The sequence below is a fragment of the Salvelinus alpinus genome, chromosome 1 (assembly GCF_045679555.1).
Source record: "Salvelinus alpinus chromosome 1, SLU_Salpinus.1, whole genome shotgun sequence".
In the NCBI taxonomy this organism is placed as follows: domain Eukaryota; kingdom Metazoa; phylum Chordata; class Actinopteri; order Salmoniformes; family Salmonidae; genus Salvelinus; species Salvelinus alpinus.
The window spans coordinates 116,830,450-116,850,622 of NC_092086.1; the positions used below are offsets into that span (position 1 = coordinate 116,830,450).

Sequence of the window (20,173 nt, forward strand, 5' to 3'; positions counted from 1 at the left end):
AGGTGGAAGAAATTCCTTTGTTCTCTCTATGAAACTCACTCTCTCTCTATACTGTGGCCATGAGGAGATAATCTCCTCCAGGAATTTACGACCTCTCTGACCACAGCAGCCTGGGTGTAGGAGACAGGGAGGTAGAGGGATGGTGCATAGAAAAGGACTGGTGCAGAGGGAGAGGGGGGTGGGGGGGGGGTAGTGCTCGCTGTACCCGAAGAGGGCAACGTCATAACACATGTAACTGACAAAACACACATTCATCTCTTGGTAGATTTTAAAAATACTCTAATCTTTTATATTTAGCGTTAGGAAAGTATTTATAAATTATAATGAAAACAGGACTGGAGAGCCTTTTACGGACTAAATATATTGATGAATCTAAAATACAGTGGTTTGATTCCTCCTGAAAGTTGCCATGTTTAATTGATAAATCCACCAAATCCTGGAATGTGAGAAAAGTATACAATTAGAGTTGAAAAGTAGTCCTATAAATCTACCCTGATAATCCTCACTAATCATGGAACTGTGATGACAACAGTCCGGTCATCGTGAACCGTGAAACGTGCTCCAGGTTTAAACTGCTACGTACGGTCTGCGTTCCATAATGATTCCAATAGGCTACATGTCCCAGATTATTGCACAATTTGTAACGCGTTAGCCTAATATGATCCACTATTGCTAGCTATCCTCAGGAACGACCAGGGGTGCAACTTTCAGTGGGGATGGGGACATGTCCCACCCACATTCTCAAATTGCATTTCTCCCCCCCCCCAGTGTTATCATTGGAATGTGATACAAAACACGGCATCGGTGTGCTTTAGGACCATGCGGACGCCTCCGAGCGGTCGGGGAGGCTGTTTTGAAGTTGAAGTGTTTATTCAACTGGGCTTAGGACCCAGTGAAGGCAAAGCTTCTGGAAGGCTGGCTGGACCGGCATGGGAGAGTTGAGCATAGTTCATTGTGTACGTGTTGCGCTCTTCCACTGAGTTGTAAAAGGAAGCAGAACAGAAACTGGCTACTCTTTAGTTGACTGTTGTAGATGGCAAGGTAACTTATGTTTAACAGAAAGAAGAAAAAAAATCAGGAACAAACACAGGAACGAGACAGAGGAAAGTTAAACTAACGATGCAAAGGAAATGAACTATGAAGTTAGTGACAGTTGTAAATGTACAGTAGGTGGATGTAACTGACGATATAATGAAAACATTCTAGAAATCACCTCAGTAAGTGGATATAACTGACGATATAATGAAAACATTCTAGAAATCCCCTCAGTAGGTGGATATAACTGACGATATAATGAAAACATTCTAGAAATCCCCTCAGTAGGTGGATATAACTGACGATATAATGAAAACATTCTAGAAATCCCCTCAGTAGGTGGATGTAACTGACGATATAATGAAAACATTCTAGAAATCACCTCAGTAGGTGGATATAACTGACGATATAATGAAAACATTCTAGAAATCCCCTCAGTAGGTGGATATAACTGACGATATAATGAAAACATTCTAGAAATCCCCTCAGTAGGTGGATGTAACTGACGATATAATGAAAACATTCTAGAAATCACCTCAGTAGGTGGATATAACTGACGATATAATGAAAACATTCTAGAAATCAGAAATCACCTCAGTTGTTTTGGTGCTGTACTGTCATTTTCACATGGCAACAGAAGCCTATAGCTTGGGTCTCCAGATTTCATCCCTGAAAGGTTATAAGGCCACTATTTCATAAACAGCCCTGGGGTAAAGTTAATATGTTTCAGTTTGCTGCCTTATGACTGGTTTCACATTTGTCTCCAGCGATCCTAAGGTAAAACAATTGTCATTTATATTTACAATCACCTTATTCTAACAGCTTACTCATGTACCTAGCTCTTATCAATAGCTCTTATCAATTTGTAAATTACAGTGCAGGAGAATGTTATTTCTTTCATAAAGACAGAAAGTAGATGATGTTGCACTGGGAACGTTATTCATCGCTTGTAAAGGTGGTGGATCTTAAGTCAAGGTAGACACACCTCCTCCACACCTTCATTAATATGGTGTATCTGTAGACACACCTCCTCCACACCTTCATTAATATGGTGTATCTGTAGACACACCTCCTCCACACCTTCATTAATATGGTGTATCTGTAGACACACCTCCTCCACACCTTCATTAATATGGTGTATCTGTAGACACACCTCCTCCACACCTTCATTAATATGGTGTATCTGTAGACACACCTCCTCCACACCTTCATTAATACGGTGTATCTGTAGACACACCTCCTCCACACCTTCATTAATATGGTGTATCTGTAGACACACCTCCACCACACCTTCATTAATACGGTGTATCTGTAGACACACCTCCTCCACACCTTCATTAATACAGTGTATCTGTAGACACACCTTCACCACACCTTCATTAATATGGTGTATCTGTAGACACACCTCCTCCACACCTTCATTAATACGGTGTATCTGTAGCCACGCCTCCATTAATACGGTGTATCTGTAGACACGCCTCCATTAATACGGTGTATCTGTAGACACGCCTCCACCACACCTTCATTAACGCTCGCTTACCTGGGTTCTGAATCCCCCCTCCCCCCATACTGCTACCATTCCAGTACATGGAGAGAATACTTTAGTAGTTATGTCTGTGAATTTAGTTTACACCAGAGATGACATGATAAACTGTGTTCAGTCAATGTGGTTTCCACATCGTTTCAATTAAATTTACGCTGAACCAACGTGGAATAGACGTTGAATTGACATCTGTGTCCAGTGGCTGTATAAAGTCAATACAACAACCAAGTAATGCAGTTAAACCCGTGGAGATATTTTCTACTTCAGATCAAACTATAGAAACCTGAAAAGGTGAAAATATGTTACAAGCTGCTTAAAGGTTTGAATTGCATGGTCACGTGTGTATTAGCCTTACACTGGCTATACATCCCATGACCAGACCTGTATCCGCAATGTAGTGCACTACATAGGGAATAGGAGGTCATTTGTGTTGATGGGCCCTGGTTAAAAGTAGTGCACTACATAGGGAATAGGAGGTCATTTGTGTTGATGGGCCCTGGTTAAAAGTAGTGCACTACATAGGGAATAGGGGACCATTTGTGTTGATGGGCCCTGGTTAAAAGTAGTGCACTACATAGGGAATAGGAGGTCATTTGTGTTGATGGGCCCTGGTTAAAAGTAGTGCACTACATAGGGAATAGGGGACCATTTGTGATGATGGGCCCTGGTTAAAAGTAGTGCACTACATAGGGAATAGGGGACCATTTGTGTTGATGGCCCTGGTTAAAAGTAGTGCACTACATAGGGAATAGGGGACCATTTGTGATGCAGTTCTGATCTGCTAAGACTAATCATGTGTAAAAAAAATTAAAGCCAGAATAGCATTTTTCACAGATTATGTAAATCCCATATCCCACTAGTTTACACTTCAGGCCACAACACAACAATACTTTAAAAAAAAAAAGTAGAATCACTGCTATTTCTCATTCAATTTGTACAATTAGTTTTATTTCTAATTCAATACATTCATGTGATGCAGGTATCTTTGTAGAGTTATCGTGAAAAGTTTGCCTTTACTAATATACTTAACACTCGTCATCCAGGCTGTATCACAACGGGCCGTGATTGGGAGTCCCGTAAGGCGGCGCACAATTTGCCCAGCGTCGTCCGGGTTTGGTCGGTGTAGGCAGTCATTGTAAATAAGAATTTGTTCTTAACTGACTTGCCTAGTTAAGTAAAGGTTTAATAAAAAAATAATGAAAAGTGTAAATGTTCATATTCATTGTAGTTTTTTGCAGTGAAGGCCACAGAAAAAGCAACAATGTGTTGCTGCCTTCTGAGAATCCGTAGGCGAGCGAGTAAACTCTCACTGCCATCCGTTCTATTGGCTAACTTGCAATCATTGGAAAATAAAGATTATCCTACCAACGGGACATTAAAAACTGTAATATCTTATGTTTCAACGACACGGGTAATATAGAGTTGGAGGGATTTTCAATGCACCGGCAGAACAGAGAAGCTACGTCTGGTAAGACGAGGGGCAGGGGTGTGTGTCTATTTGTCAATAACAGCTGGTGTGTGATGTCTAATATTAAAGAAGTCTCGTCTGAGGTAGAGTCCCTTATGATAAATTGTCGACCAAACTATCTACCAAGAGTGTTGTCATCTGTATTATTTGTAGCCGTGTATTTACCACCACAAACCGATGCTGGCACTAAGACCGCACTCAATGAGCTGTATACGGCCATAAGCAAACAAGAAAATGCTCATCCAAAAGTGGTACTCCTAGTGGCCGGGGACTTTATTGCAGGCAAACTTAAATCAGTTTTACCTCATTTCTACCAGCATGTTAAATGTGCAACCAGAGGGAAAAAAACTCGAGACCATCTCTACTCCACACACAGAGATGTGTACAAAGCTCTCTCCCACCCTCCATTTGGCAAATCTGACCATAATTCTATCCTCCTGATTCCTGCTTACAAGCAAAACTCAAGCAGGAAGTACCAGTGAATCGCTCAATACGGAAGTGGTCAGATGACGCGGATGCTACGCTACAGGACTGTTTTGCTAGCAGAGACTGGAATATGTTCCGGGATTAAAATTGAATCCGACTACACCGGCTCTGACGCTCGAGGCAAGCAACACTGAAGCATGCACGAGAACACCAGCTGTTCTGGATGACTGTGTGATAATGCTCTCAGTAGCTGATGTGAGCAAGACCTTTTGACAGGTCAACAGGTTTTTTACTTTAGTTTGTTTGGTAAATATTTTCTTAACTCTCTTTGAACTGCATTGTTGGTTAGGGGCTCGTAAGTAAGCATTTCACGGTAAGGTCTACACTTGTTGTATTCGGCGCATGTGACAAATAAAGTTTTCATTTGATATCTATCCCAGACATTGTTGTGGTCTATATATCTATCCCAGACAGAGTTGTGGCCTATATATCTATCCCAGACAGTGGTGTGGACTATATATCTATCCCATACATTGTTGTGGCCTATATATCTATCCCATACATTGTTGTGGCCTATATATCTATCCCATACAGTGTTGTGGCCTATATATCTATCCCAGACAGTGTTGTGGCCTATATATCTATCCCATACATTGTTGTGGCCTATATATCTATCCCATACAGTGTTGTGGCCTATATATCTATCCCATACATTGTTGTGGCCTATATATCTATCCCATACAGTGTTGTGGCCTATATATCTATCCCAGACAGTGTTGTGGCCTATATATCTATCCCATACATTGTTGTGGCCTATATATCTATCCCAGACAGTGTTGTGGCCTATATATCTATCCCATACAGTGTTGTGGCCTATATATCTATCCCAGACAGTGTTGTGGCCTATATATCTATCCCATACATTGTTGTGGACTATCTATCTATCCCAGACATTGTTGTGGCCTATATATCTATCCCATACAGTGTTGTGGTCTATATATCTATCAGACAGTGTTGTGGCCTATCTATCTATCCCAGACAGTGTTGTGGCCTATATATCTATCCCATACAGTGTTGTGGTCTATATATCTATCCCAGACAGAGTTGTGGCCTATATATCTATCCCAGACAGAGAAGCCTATACGGCATGGTACTATAAGGACTAGATAATCTTGGAGTTTGACCTTGCTACTGGGTCAGGGCCTGTCTGTCTGTCCTATGGTGTGTGTGATGTCATTGGTTGTGTTGACTGGTAACCTATCCACCTCTTAGGCATGCTCAGTGGAATGACTTTTAGCCCAGGACTTGGTTTCATCTTGTAGGACTGAGAAATCGGCCCTCAGAGTAAAAGGGTTTAAGTCAAGTCAAGGTATCGGCCCTCAGAGTAAAAGGGTTTAAGACAAGTCAAGGTATCGGCCCTCAGAGTAAAAGGGTTTAAGTCAAGTCAAGGTATCGGCCCTCAGAGTAAAAGGGTTTAAGTCAAGTCAAGGTATCGGCCCTCAGAGTAAAAGGGTTTAAGTCAAGTCAAGGTATCGGCCCTCAGAGTAAAAGGGTTTAAGTCAAGTCAAGGTATCGGCCCTCAGAGTAAAAGGGTTTAAGACAAGTCAAGGTATCGGCCCTCAGAGTAAAAGGGTTTAAGTCAAGTCAAGGTATCGGCCCTCAGAGTAAAAGGGTTTAAGTCAAGTCAAGGTATCGGCCCTCAGAGTAAAAGGGTTTAAGTCAAGTCAAGGTATCGGCCCTCAGAGTAAAAGGGTTTAAGTCAAGTCAAGGTATCGGCCCTCAGAGTAAAAGGGTTTAAGTCAAGTCAAGGTATGGGATGTTGCCTTTAGAGGAAGATGTTTAAGGAAGAGAACAGAGAGGCAGGTGGAGCTTTGGAGTGGCGAGCAGTGTGATTGGGTAAAAGGGTAGTCAGTCACACTGCAGTGGTTGAGAGAAGATAGACAGGAAAGGAAGGAACACTGAGAGAGAATCTCAATTTCGTTTTCTTGACTCCTCGGCGTCCTCTCTCCTCACTTCCTTCTCAAAACCCCTTAGATGAGGTCAGAGGTCCCTCCCACTCTGACCTTCTCATCCAATGGGTTTTCAGAAGGAAGTGAGGAGAGAGGACGCCGAGGAGTCAAGAAAACGAAATTGAGATTCTTCCGGAGACTGGTTTGATTGCCAATGTGTGGGGAAAGCAAGAAGACAAGAGGACACGGGAGGACTGAGGAAAGTACAGAGATCATAACATTTATTCAAGGCATGCTACAATTAAAGTTGCTTTAGGAAAAAAATTAAGAAGAGATTCTGATGCAATAATAATAATGAGAAACATAATAATAGCTATAATTATCATAGTAATCAATCGAAAAAGATAAAAGAAAATGTTTCTATATCAAATACAGAAACTCCATTCAACCATGCACCACAACATTTTTAAAATATGTTTCTTTAATAGTTTCATTTTCTATTTGCATTTAAATTACATCAACTCATAAAGGAAACCTGTTGTTTCTCACCCCACCTTCCATCCCTACGACGTCACACACACTGCTTTACAAATCAAACCTGGTATGATATCAAAATACACAAGTTGTTTTTTTTCATGTTGTGTTCATCATATTTAAATATATATATATAAAAACAAAAACAGTTGAAAGTCCAATGCAGCTGTTAAAAAAAAAAAAATCTCAGTATCAAATACTTTCTGGGTAAAAATTAAGGACCTAACTGTGATTTAAATGATCAAAGAGCAATATCTCAAGTAAGAATTTAGATAGGACTGTCTGGGAGTGGTCTGAGTGGGGAGGGGAAAACTGAAAAGTAGGTGTTATTGGCAGAGAGGTTTGGAACTCTTTCTTATTGGTCTATTAACTAATGATGTCATTAACTGGTGATGTCACCAGGCAGGCTAAAACTCCATCCCACCAAAACAGGCTAGAATTTTAGGCAGTCTTTTCAAACACCCCTTACACTAAAAGGGCATTATCATCATTTTCACAGTATCATTCCAACCTCATAGCGTGGAAATATAAAACACAGGTAAATCAAGTTTTTGAGTGCACTGGGCCTTTAATGTCTCTCGTTATTGTTGTTGGTTGTAGCTCTCTTGTTCCCATGAACCATTTTGGCCAGGTTTGAAAAGGGAACGTGTTTGATTACAGACTTTCTTGTTGTCTATTTTGGTCGTGAAACATTGAATGTTAACTATAAATAAGGTATATTATCAAGACGTGCCTTGACGAGACAAGAAAAACAAATTCAATCAGATAGAGACACTTCCCTGTGTCCCAAATTACACCTTATCCTCTATATAGCGCACTACACTTATGTTCAGGGCCCATAGGGCTCAGGTCAAAAAGTAGTGCACTAGGTAGAGATAAGGGTGCTGTTTTGGACATCACCCCTCTGACTGAGCTCTGTGTAACTACATGGCTCTTATATATAATCTCTCCCTTAAATAATCATGGAACTGGAAATCTATTTAACTTCTTCAATCATTTGTCTCCCATTATAGTTCAGTGATATTGAAAGGAAAAGTCACTATTAAAGTTACACTATTGTAGTAAACTCGGGGGGGGGGGTATCGAACCCTGGTCCAGTATCCGAACCCTGGTCCAGTAGCCCCGACCAGGAATCGAACCCTGGTCCAGTATCTCCGACCAGGAATCGAACCCTGGTCCAGTAGCCCCGACCAGGAATCGAACCCTGGTCCATTAGCCCCGACCAGGAATCGAACCCTGGTCCATTAGCCCCGACCAGGAATCGAACCCTGGTCCAGTAGCCCCGACCAGGAATCGAACCCTGGTCCAGTATCCCCGGCCAGGAATCTAACCCTGGTCCAGTGAGGGTCGCTACATTATGATTGGTTGTTGTAATAGAGGATTCCGTTCCTTTGGTTTCAGTTCATGTGTTGTCTTCAACTCAAAGTAAAGCTAAAGGTACATTTGTTTAGTTTTTTTTTGGCGTTTTATTTACGTGAGTCTGTGGGAATCAATCGGCTAGCCTGGAATCCAACCTGATTTCATTATGTTTCATTACGTTTCACTGTTTCAGTCTGGGTTAACCAGGCTAGGAATGGGCTCCCTTAATATGGATTCCTGTCAAAATGTTGTAAATTATATTTTGACTGAAATATATATCAATAACTTTACTCCTGTTTTGAGAGAGCCAATGATCTCGTCTTCAGCGATGACTGTCTTTAATTTAAACAATAGTGATGGATGAGGGAAACTAGGGGATGACTGTCTTTAATTTAAACAATAGTGATGGATGAGGGAAACTAGGGGATGACTGTCTCTAATTTAAACAATAGTGATGGATGAGGGAAACCAGGGGATGACTGTCTCTAATTTAAACAATAGTGATGGATGAGGGAAACCAGGGGATGACTGTCTCTAATTTAAACAATAGTGATGGATGAGGGAAACCAGGGGATGACTGTCTTTAATTTAAACAATAGTGATGGATGAGGGAAACCAGGGGATGACTGTCTTTAATTTAAACAATAGTGATGGATGAGGGAAACCAGGGGATGACTGTCTTTAATTTAAACAATAGTGATGGATGAGGGAACCAGGGGATGACTGTCTTTAATTTAAACAATAGTGATGGATGAGGGAACCAGGGGATGACTGTCTCTAATTTAAACAATAGTGATGGATGAGGGAAACCAGGGGATGACTGTCTCTAATTTAAACAATAGTGATGGATGAGGGAACCAGGGGATGACTGTCTCTAATTTAAACAATAGTGATGGATGAGGGAACCAGGGGATGACTGTCTCTAATTTAAACAATAGTGATGGATGAGGGAAACCAGGGGATGACTGTCTTTAATTTAAACAATAGTGATGGATGAGGGAAACCAGGGGATGACTGTCTTTAATTTAAACAATAGTGATGGATGAGGGAAACCAGGGGATGACTGTCTTTAATTTAAACAATAGTGATGGATGAGGGAAACCAGGGGATGACTGTCTCTAATTTAAACAATAGTGATGGATGAGGGAAACCAGGGGATGACTGTCTTTAATTTAAACAATAGTGATGGATGAGGGTACCAGGGGATGACTGTCTTTAATTTAAACAATAGTGGTGGATGAGGGAAACCAGGGGATGACTGTCTTTAATTTAAACAATAGTGATGGATGAGGGTACTAGGGGATGACTGTCTCTAATTTAAACAATAGTGATGGATGAGGGAACCAGGGGATGACTGTCTCTAATTTAAACAATAGTGATGGATGAGGGAAACCAGGGGATGACTGTCTCTAATTTAAACAATAGTGATGGATGAGGGAAACCAGGGGATGACTGTCTCTAATTTAAACAATAGTGATGGATGAGGGAAACCAGGGGATGACTGTCTTTAATTTAAACAATAGTGATGGATGAGGGAACCAGGGGATGACTGTCTTTAATTTAAACAATAGTGATGGATGAGGGAAACCAGGGGATGACTGTCTTTAATTTAAACAATAGTGATGGATGAGGGAAACCAGGGGATGACTGTCTAATTTAAACAATAGTGATGGATGAGGGTACTAGGGGATGACTGTCTTTAATTTAAACAATAGTGATGGATGAGGGAACCAGGGGAAGAATAACAGATCAATGAAAGGCACATCAACTTTGGTCCTGTTTGTTTCTGTTGTTTGTGACTCTTCAGTATAAAAACGTTTGATCATGTAAAAGTAAAATGTTAGTCACAATTGAAAAGAAAAGTCTGTCATCGTGGCTGAACTATGCTGCCTGAGTTAAGGCATGACTGTGGTAGCTTCCCAAATGGAACCCTATTCCCTATACAGGGACCATAGGGCTCTGGTAAAAAGTAGTGCACTATATAGGGAATAGGGTGCCATTTGGAAGACCTAGAACATTCAGACGTTCTAGAACATTCAGAGACCTAGAACATTCAGACATTCTAGAACATTCAATGACCTAGAACATTCAGACATTCTAGAATGATCATGCTTTCATGATGATACAGATGTACAGTCAGGCCCGGCTTCTTTCCTGTTCACAAATGAAAATGTTTTAAACGACATAGCTTTTAGACGTGAGAGAGTCAATCCACAGACGGAGAAGTATGACAAAGACCAAGGCAGCTCAGCGGAGACTAGCTCTGGTCCAGGGTGTTACATGCAGCGCAGCATCAATCAATCAGTATGGTGGTTTATATGAGGTTCACGATCTGAACCAGCCCTCAGACACCACGGCATTATTGTGCCCTATTCCCTATACCGGGCACTACTTTTGATGCACCCAAAAACTTTGGGTCGAGGTCAGTGCCAGGGGGGACTCCTGTGGCTCCGTAAAAAAAAAGTAATGCACTATATAGGGAATACGGCGTTATTTCAGACACATTCTCAAAGCTTTCTGCAGACTCAAACACTTGTTGTTATGAAAAGCAGAGTGACAGACAACCAGTTCACCTTTTTAAAGAGAGAGAAGAAGAAAATGCACTACAGAAATCAGTACGAATCAAAAAAACAGGCAACCAAAATACCCTAAAATGAATAATATGAGAAACAAGTAAAAATAAAGATTACAACTCAAAAACACACAGATGGGAGGTTCTCTTACAGCTTAACTAAAAAAATAGCAAAATGAAGGAAAACCTGAAATGACCTAAGTGAGTGTTGTGGGCCTTAACATCAAAGGAATAACATTTATACACAGGGTTTAGATAGGTTACTTTAGAAATGTTATCTGTTACAGTTACTAGTTACCTGTCAAATTGTAATCGGGAAAGTTACTTTTTGGATTACCCAAACTCGGTAAAGTAATCAGATTACTTTCTGTTACATTTGGATTACTTTCCTCTTAAGAGGCATTAGAAGACAGAAAGGATCCATTAAACTCATTTGGTGTGTCATCATAGTGGTCTCTGATTGGTGGTCATCATTTGGTGTGTCATCATAGTGGTCTCTGATTGGTGGTCAGACTCGGGGATCGTGATCGAACAAATCCCCGAGTTGACAAGGTACAAATATGTCGTTCTGCCCCTGAACAAGGCAGTTAACCCACTGTTCCTAGGCCGTCATTGTAAATAAGAATTTGTTAAAGGTTAAATATATATATATTTTTTTTAATATTCAAGGCATTCCTAGTCGATCCCCAAACATTTCTGTAAAAACCCAAACGATTAAGCCTTGTGTTCCTATTCATGTGTCTGAAGGTACAAACTCTTCCTTCCCGGTGGACCCAGAGAGCAAATCATGTGCACTATAAGCCTACTGCTGGCCAATCAGATGGCTCAGATGACCGTGTCTGCAGTAACGTAAGCAGCATAAAGGAAAGCTACAGCAAAGTTGATACTGTGAGATTTCAAAACATTTTAAAACCACGACTAGAGAGAGCGACTGTCAACGAATACAGCCAAAGAGCTGCTGTTTTTAATGAGTGACTTCATGTTTAAGTTCTTATTCAGTATTGTCAACACTTTGTAGTCAACACTTTGTAGTCAACACTTTGTAGTCAACACTTTTATAAGCCATCAGATGTGCGTTCTACATTGAACGCCACACATTGGCTGCTACTGTAGTCTGAACATCTATTTCCATGTTAAAATATTACGGGATGCATTTTCTCCATTGTTTCTGATGGTAGGCCACTCTGGTAGATCTACATTGTGATCAAATAGCCACAGTAGCCTACTTGACCACTGTTAAAACTGTAACTCAAAGCGGGTACAGCCTCAGTGATCACATTAAAACACGCGGCTTGAAGTTGCACAGGATTTTCACAACGTCCAAGTTTGTGCTCAGCAGACGTGAAATTTGCTACCTCCAAAAGATGTAGGGGAACATTGGTCATAATGCATTTTATTTTTCTTCCCGCAAACATTCTTTCTGAAGATAAAAGTAATCCAAGAAGTAATCCTCTGTAATCTGATTACGATATGTTTTTGCTGGCAAAGTAACCGATTAAAAACAAAAAACAAATTTGACCTCTTTTTTTTGACCTCATCAGATTTGCTAAACAGGAGTCAGTCAGTATTGACTTAAATAGATTGTTTAACTTTTTTTTTTTTATATACCTGAGCTACATTCTGCATCAAAAGGGATTAGTTCTGAAAATGGTGCTGAAGAACAGTCTAGAAGATGGGAATGTAGAGCCAGTAACAACAGATCATCATTAAGTCACAAATAAGTGAAGAAGAATGAATAAGGCTTCAAACTTTACACAACGCACGCACGCACGCGCACGGATGGAGAGGCCCACAGTACACACTGTGGTATTTCAGTTTCCTGTTCATTTTACTCTTAAGAAGTGCAATCAAAGCACCAAGCATCAACTTCCACGTCAAAAACCATATAATACAGTCAACCCCCGCACATAAAGAAACACGTCTACATTTCTCTACATTAAAAAAAAAGTGAATTAAATCAACCCTCTCACCAATCCCACTAGATAGTACATAAGATATTGTCTGTGTCTGAAACTGCACCCTATTCTCTAATAGCGCACTACTGTAAAGTAGTAGGGGGTGTACCATATAGGGGATAGGGAGGCATTTCAGACGCTGTCTAAAACATTAGATTAGAAGGCACGTAATAAGAACTGAAGTGAATACAGAGTAAATATGATGTTTAGCTCTCTCATGATTTCTTGTATGATTATAGTGGTACAAAAACCCAGTGAGGTTTCAGTTTCGTTTTTCTCTTTCATAAAAAATAACAAATTACCAAAAATAAGTCATGTTTTTTTTTGTTTGTTTTTTAATCTTCTTCCAAAAAAGCCTTTAAGATATAGACCTGAATAGTTGGTTTCTGTTAAGACTGTAAACTTCAAAACCTTTTTCTTTTTTTTTGGAAGGGTTTGCAGTTAATTTGCTTAAGGAACAGTAAATGTTAAGTAACACCGTCTCTTGCCTTGCAAAAAACTAAATCATGTTTGTTTTGTTTTACTTTTCCCCTGGCGATTACGAGACATAACTTCCGCTGAGGTTGGATGACACAGACACAGTGCTAATAATTACCCATAATGCTACTCAGGGGGTCACATGACCCTCCTTGGAATGTTAAGGCTACACCACGGCAGCACCAGACAGACAGACAGACAGACAGACAGACAGACAGACAGCACCTGGTCTGGACCTGAAATCCACAGAACCGATAGAATTAGAAGGAATTGTTTCTATTTCTCATTCTAGTTCTATGAAAGAATCCACACTGGGTTCTTCTCCTGGTCTCTGAGGACACAGCACTTCCAAGGGAAGCACAACTCAGTGTCATCTCATGCCAGGTGTAAATAACATATCGCTTTACACACAATAATATTATCTCTCTTTTTTTGGTTTGATCCAAGATGGATGCATGGCTGATCTGTAAAACTACAAAGCTAAAGAGAGTGGAGCCATTTAACTCTGCTAACTGGACAGGAGGAGAGGACAGGACAAGAGGACAGGACGAGAGGACAGGGAACAGGAACAGTATGAGGGACAGGGGACAGTATCAAGGACAGTGCAGAGGGACAGGGCAGAGGGACAGAGGACAGGGTAGAGGGACACTATCAAGGACAGGGCAGAGGGACAGAGGACAGGGCAGAGGAACAGTATCAAGGACAGGCCAGAGGGACAGGGCAGAGGGACAGAGGACAGGGCAGAGGGACAGTATCAAGGACAGGCCAGAGGGACAGAGGACAGGGCAGAAGGACAGTATCAAGGACAGGGCAGAGGGACAGAGGACAGGGCAGAGGGACAGTATCAAGGACAGGGCAGAGGGACAGAGGACAGGGCAGAGGGACAGTATCAAAGACAGGGCAGAGGGACAGGGCAGAGGGACAGTATCAAGGGCAGAGGGACAGGGCAGAGGGGCAGAGGACAGGTCAGAGGGACAGTATCAAGGACAGGGCAGAGGGACAGAAGACAGGGACATGGGACATGGCAAAGGGACAGTATCAAGGACAGGGCAGAGGGACAGGGATATGGGACAGGGCAGAGGGACAGGGATATGGGACAGGGCAGAGGGACAGATGACATGGCAGAGGGACAGATGACAGGGCAGAGGGACAGAGGAGAGGGACAGGGCAGAGGGACAGAGCAAAGGGGCATGGCAGAGGGACAGAGGAGAGGGCAGAGGGACAGAGGACATGGCAGAGGACAGGGCAGAGGGACAGAGGATAGGGACAGAGGAGAGGGCAGAGGCACAGAGCAGAGGGACATAGCAAAGGGACAGAGGAGAGGGCAGAGGGACAGGGCAGAGGGACAGAGGACAGGGCAGAGGGACAGAGGACAGGGCAGAGGGACAGAGCATAGGGACAGAGGAGAGGGCAGAGGGACAGAGCAGAGTGATCTAACCCAGAAGGGCCAAGAGAACACCAAAACTAAGCTCTTCTCTTCTGTTGCCAAAAGCAGAAAGCGTTTAAATTTAGTTAAAAAGGTCAGATCAGGGTCAGAGGTCAGATCAGGGCTAACACGCAGGTCCACTGTTATTTCCATTATCGACAGCCCATCGTTATGGGAGCCAGGCAGACAGACCATCGTTACGGGAGCCAGGCAGACAGACCATCGTTACAGGAGCCAGGCAGACAGACCATCGTTATGGGAGCCAGACAGACATACCATCGTTACAGGAGCCAGGCAGACAGACCATCGTTATGGGAGCCAGACAGACAGACCATCGTTACGGGAGCCAAACAGACAGACATACAGACAGATCATTGTTATGGGAGCCAGACAGACAGACCATCGTTACAGGAGCCAGGCAGACAGACCATCGTTATGGGAGCCAGACAGACAGACAGACAGACCATCGTTATGGGAGCCAGACAGACAGACAGACAGACCATCGTTATGGGAGCCAGCCAGACAGACAGACAGACAGACAGTCTCCCTATTCCTTTATAGTGCCCTACATTTGACCAGGGCCCTTAGGGAATATGGCTCTGGTCAAAAGTAGTGCACCCTATTCCCTATGGGGGCTCTGGTCAAAAGTAGTGCACTATATATGGAATAGGGTGGCGTTTTTTAATGATGCCCCCAGTATTCACATTCATATGCCCACCACTCTCAGCAGAGAGGCTTTCATCCAGCAAAGCTGTGCAGTCTGGTGTGGTCCAGCCTGGTTCAGGCTGATCTGACCTGGATACACCTCATCTACAGGTAGATAGACCTCATCTATAGGTAGATATACCTCATCTACAGGTAGATAGACCTCAGCTACAGGTAGATAGACCTCAGCTACAGGTTAATAGACCTCATCTACAGGTAGATAGACCTCATCTACAGGTAGATAGACCTCATCTACAGGTAGATACACCTCATCTACAGGTAGATAGACCTCATCTATAGGTAGATATACCTCATCTACAGGTAGATAGACCTCAGCTACAGGTAGATAGACCTCAGCTACAGGTTAATAGACCTCATCTACAGGTAGATAGACCTCTACAGGTAGATAGACCTCATCTACAGGTAGATACACCTCATCTACAGGTAGATAGACCTCTACAGGTAGATACACCTCATCTACAGGTAGATAGACCTCTACAGGTAGATAGACCTCATCTACAGGTAGATAGACCTCTACAGGTAGATACACCTCATCTACAGGTAGATAGACCTCATCTACAGGTAGATAGACCTCATCTACAGGTAGATAGACCTCATCTACAGGTAGATAGACCTCTACAGGTTGATAGACCTCAGCTACAGGTTAATAGACCTCATCTACAGGTAGATAGACCTCAGCTACAGGTTGATAGACCTCATCTACAGGTTGATAGACCTCATCTACAGGTTGATAGACCTCATCTACAGGTAGATAGACCTCTACAGGTAGATAGACCTCATCTACAGGTAAATATACCTCATCTACAGGTAAATAGATCTCATCTACAGGTAAATAGATCTCATCTACAGGTTGATAGACCTCAGCTACAGTTAAATAGACCTCATCTACAGGGCCAAATAAAAGCAATTAAGTTCACCATTACTTTGCCTATTATTCACAGGTCATTACTGTACTCTACTGTAGTTGACTGTACTCTACTCTAGTCTACTGTACTGAAGTCTACTGTACTCTAATGTAGTCTACTGTATTGTAGTCTACGGTAGTCTACTGTACTCTACTGCAGTCTACTGTACTGTAGTCTACTGTACTTCCTGGTCTGGTCCAAGGACTCTGCACAGTAAACAGATAAATTAAGGTGCAAAAAGATTGCCCATTTTGCTTTGAACGGTTTTCTTTCTGTTTACATTTCAATGAAAACCACTGATACACTGTAAAACAAAACAAAACAGGCGTGTAGTTGTCATGGTGATCTGAGTGGTGTGGCGGTCATGTTTAGCTGAGCTGCTCTGAGACTCAGTGTCACACCGTGATGATGTCACCATTATGTCACAGAGGAGGGGGCCTGATCATCGGTCCCCCTCGCTCAACATTCCAACGCTACTTAAAATGGAGGCAGTTCATTGGTCAGGAGGAGGGTCGCTACTGGCACCCAGCTTCATCAGCCAACCGCCCTTTCTCCGTATCCGTGACGATACCTGTTAATGGACCAGTGTCTCAGACTCATCAGGTAAATCATCTGTTAATAAGTCATCCCACTGAAGAGAAGCCAGTCTAACGCTACACGACGTCCACGGAACACCATCACATAACGGTGGTGTGCTGTTGGTTACGGAGGAAGGGTCTTCAGTTGTAACAATGCAGCCCAGCTAGAAGAGTCTCACTCTGGGACTGTAGGTGGGTCAGTGGCTGGGTGGGTGACAGGGTGACAGACTGGGCAGAAGCCTCCCAGGAGTGTTGAGTATCTCTCTCCCTGGTTTAGGGTCTAGACTCTCCCTGGGTTAGGGTCTCTCCCTGGGTTAGGGTCTAGTCTCTCCCTGGGTTGGGGTCTAGTCTCTCCCTGGGTTGGGGTCTAGTCTCCCCCTGGGTTGGGGTCTAGTCTCTCCCTGGGTTAGGGTTTGGTCTCTCCCTGGGTTAGGGTCTGGTCTCTCCCTGGATTAGGGTCTAGTCTCTCCCTGGGTTAGGGTCTAGTCTCTCCCTGGGTTAAGGTCTAGTCTCTCCCTGGGTTAGGGTCTACTGGGTTAGGGTCTAGTCTCTCCCTGGGTTAGGGTCTAGTCTCTCCCTGGGTTGGGGTCTAGTCTCTCCCTGGGTTAGGGTCTAGTCTCTCCCTGGGTTAGGGTCTGGTCTCTCCCTGGTTTAGGATCTAGTCTCTCCCTGGGTTAGGGTCTAGTCTCTCCCTGGGTTGGGGTCTAGTCTCTCCCTGGGTTAGGGTCTGGTCTCTCCCTGGTTTAGAGTCTCTCCCTGGGTTAGGGTCTGGTCTCTCCCTGGTTTAGGGTCTAGTCTCTCCCTGGGTTAGGGTCTAGTCTCTCCCTGGATTAGGGTCTCTCCCTGGGTTAGGGTCTAGTCCCTCCCTGGGTTAGGGTCTAGTCTCTCCCTGGGTTAGGGTCTAGTCTCTGCCTGGGTTGGGGTCTAGTCTCTCCCTGGGTTAGGGTCTAGTCTCTCCCTGGGTTAGGGTCTAGTCTCTCCCTGGGTTAGGGTCTAGTCTCTCCCTGGGTTGGGGTCTAGTCTCTCCCTGGGTTACGGTCTAGTCTCTCCCTGGGTTAGGGTCTAGTCTCTCCCTGGGTTAGGGTCTAGTCTCTCCCTGGGTTAAGGTCTAGTCTCTCCCTGGGTTAGGGTCTAGTCTCTCCCTGGGTTAGGGTCTAGTCTCTCTCTGGGTTGGGGTCTAGTCTCTCCCTGGGTTAGGGTCTCTCCCTGGGTTAGGGTCTAGTCTCTCCCTGGGTTAGGGTCTAGTCTCTCCCTGGGTTAGGGTCTAGTCTCTCTCTGGCTTGGGGTCTAGTCTCTCTCTGGCTTGGGGTCCTCTAATGCCAGATAAAGGATGCACCATGTCAGCCCACATCACCGTTGTACTCTCTGCCCTGAATCAATCAACCAGTGCTCCTTCCAGCCTACTTCAGCTCTGTCTCTATATCAGTCTCTGTCTGAAGGCCTTGCGTTACAGTAGTCTATTACACAACAATATCATCTAAACTAGTTCATTGTCTGTTGTTTGTTTTAAGTAAAAGTGGGTGTTTCTGTCCTTCACTCCCAACAGGGGCTAGGGGGGAGGGGGGGCATGGGGTTAGCCCAGTCCAGGAGCGAGGCCCTGGGGGTGGGGTGGGGTCGCTGGGTGAGGCGGGTCAGATGGTGCTCTTGGAGAAGGACACGCGGAGGTGATGGTTCTCTCCCAGGTCGTGGTTGTGGAGGTCGATCAGGGCCTGGATGGCTTCCTCCACTGAACCCAACTGGATCAGAGCCATCTTACGGTCCTTCCTGAGACGGACACACAGACAGAGAGACAGGATAAGATAGGTGGATAGCCTCCTCCACTGAACCCAACTGGATCAGAGCCATCTTACGGTCCTTCCTTCGACGGACAGACAGACAGTAATCAATAACACTTCATTGATCCGCAAAGGGATATTCATTCAAGATCATGAGTATGTACCGAGATCACTATTCTGAATGTTCCCTCGGCTCTGAATTACACATGTTTTACTCTAGTCTGTAAAGAGAGTCACCAGAGAGTCACTAGAGAGTCACCAGAGAGTCACCAGAGAGTCACCAGAGCGCCACCAGAGCGCCACCAGAGAGTCACCAGAGAGTCACCAGAGAGCCACCAGAGAGCCACCAGAGAGTCCTATATCGACATAACCTAAAAGGCCGCTCAGCAAAGAAGTAGCCACTGCTCCAAAACCGCCATAAAAAAGCCAGACTACGGTTTACAACTGCACATGGGGACAAAGATCGTACTTTTTGGAGAAATGTCCTCTGGTCTGATGAAACAAAAATAGAACTGTTTGGCCATATAACTGTTTGGCTGAAGAACACCATCCCAACCGTGAAGCACGGGGGTGGCAGCATCATGTTGTGGGGGTGCTTTGCTGCAGGAGGGACTGGTGCACTTCAAAAACTGAGTTTAAATGTATTTGGCTAAGATGTATGTAAACTTCCGACTTCAACTGTATATATATACAGTGGGGAGAACAAGTATTTGATACACTGCCGATTTTGCAGGTTTCCCTACTTACAAAGCATGTAGAGGTCTGTAATTTTTATCATAGGTACACTTCAACTGTGAGAGACGGAATCTAAAACAAAAATCCAGAAAATCACATTGTATGATTTTTAAGTAATTAATTTGCATTTTATTGCATGACATAAGTATTTGATACATCAGAAAAGCAGAACTTAATATTTGGTACAGAAACCTTTGTTTGCAATTACAGATAGATGTGGAGGGTTAACACCTTTAGTTGTCTCTGCCTAATTGATTTCTAGACAAACAATCCTTTAATCTGATCTTCCCTGTTTTTGTTTTTCCAAAAACAAGGACATTTCTAAGTGACCCCAAACTTTTGAACGGTAGTGTATATATTTTAGGAAAAATTGTATTTGGCCTTACTGCTATTAGCCCATATAAATGCCTTGAATAACAGATTCACTACATGGAACAACAGATAGTTCCCCCCTCAAAAAAATGTAAAGGAAGTTTGTTCTGAAGTGTCTGTCCTATATCCGAGAGATATAAGAAAGATCAGGAAACATGTTTTACATGTATTTGTCACTAAACAGTCTAAGCCAGAGGCGGGCAAACTTTTTGGCTTGGGGGCCACATCGGGATTTTGAAATTCAACGGAGGGCAGAATTTTTTGGGGGGGACCAATTGTTTGTTAAAATCAATTTGCGGGGGGCCTCCCGAGTGGCGCAGCGGTCTAAAGTACTGCAT

At 43.3% G+C, this 20,173-nt stretch overlaps 1 protein-coding gene across 7 annotated transcripts in view; it reads right to left on the reverse strand.

Moving 5' to 3' along the window:
- Positions 1-6,673: 6,673 nt before the first annotated feature.
- Positions 6,674-20,173, reverse strand: part of LOC139539573 (polypyrimidine tract-binding protein 3-like) — a 127,410-nt gene continuing 113,910 nt past the window's right edge. For all 7 annotated transcript variants that reach the window (XM_071342661.1, XM_071342652.1, XM_071342644.1 and 4 more), the window contains one exon: positions 6,674-18,717. In XM_071342661.1, the coding sequence (XP_071198762.1) occupies positions 18,585-18,717 (133 nt within the window). In that variant the 3' untranslated portion in view covers positions 6,674-18,584. The remainder of the gene's footprint in view (positions 18,718-20,173) is intronic.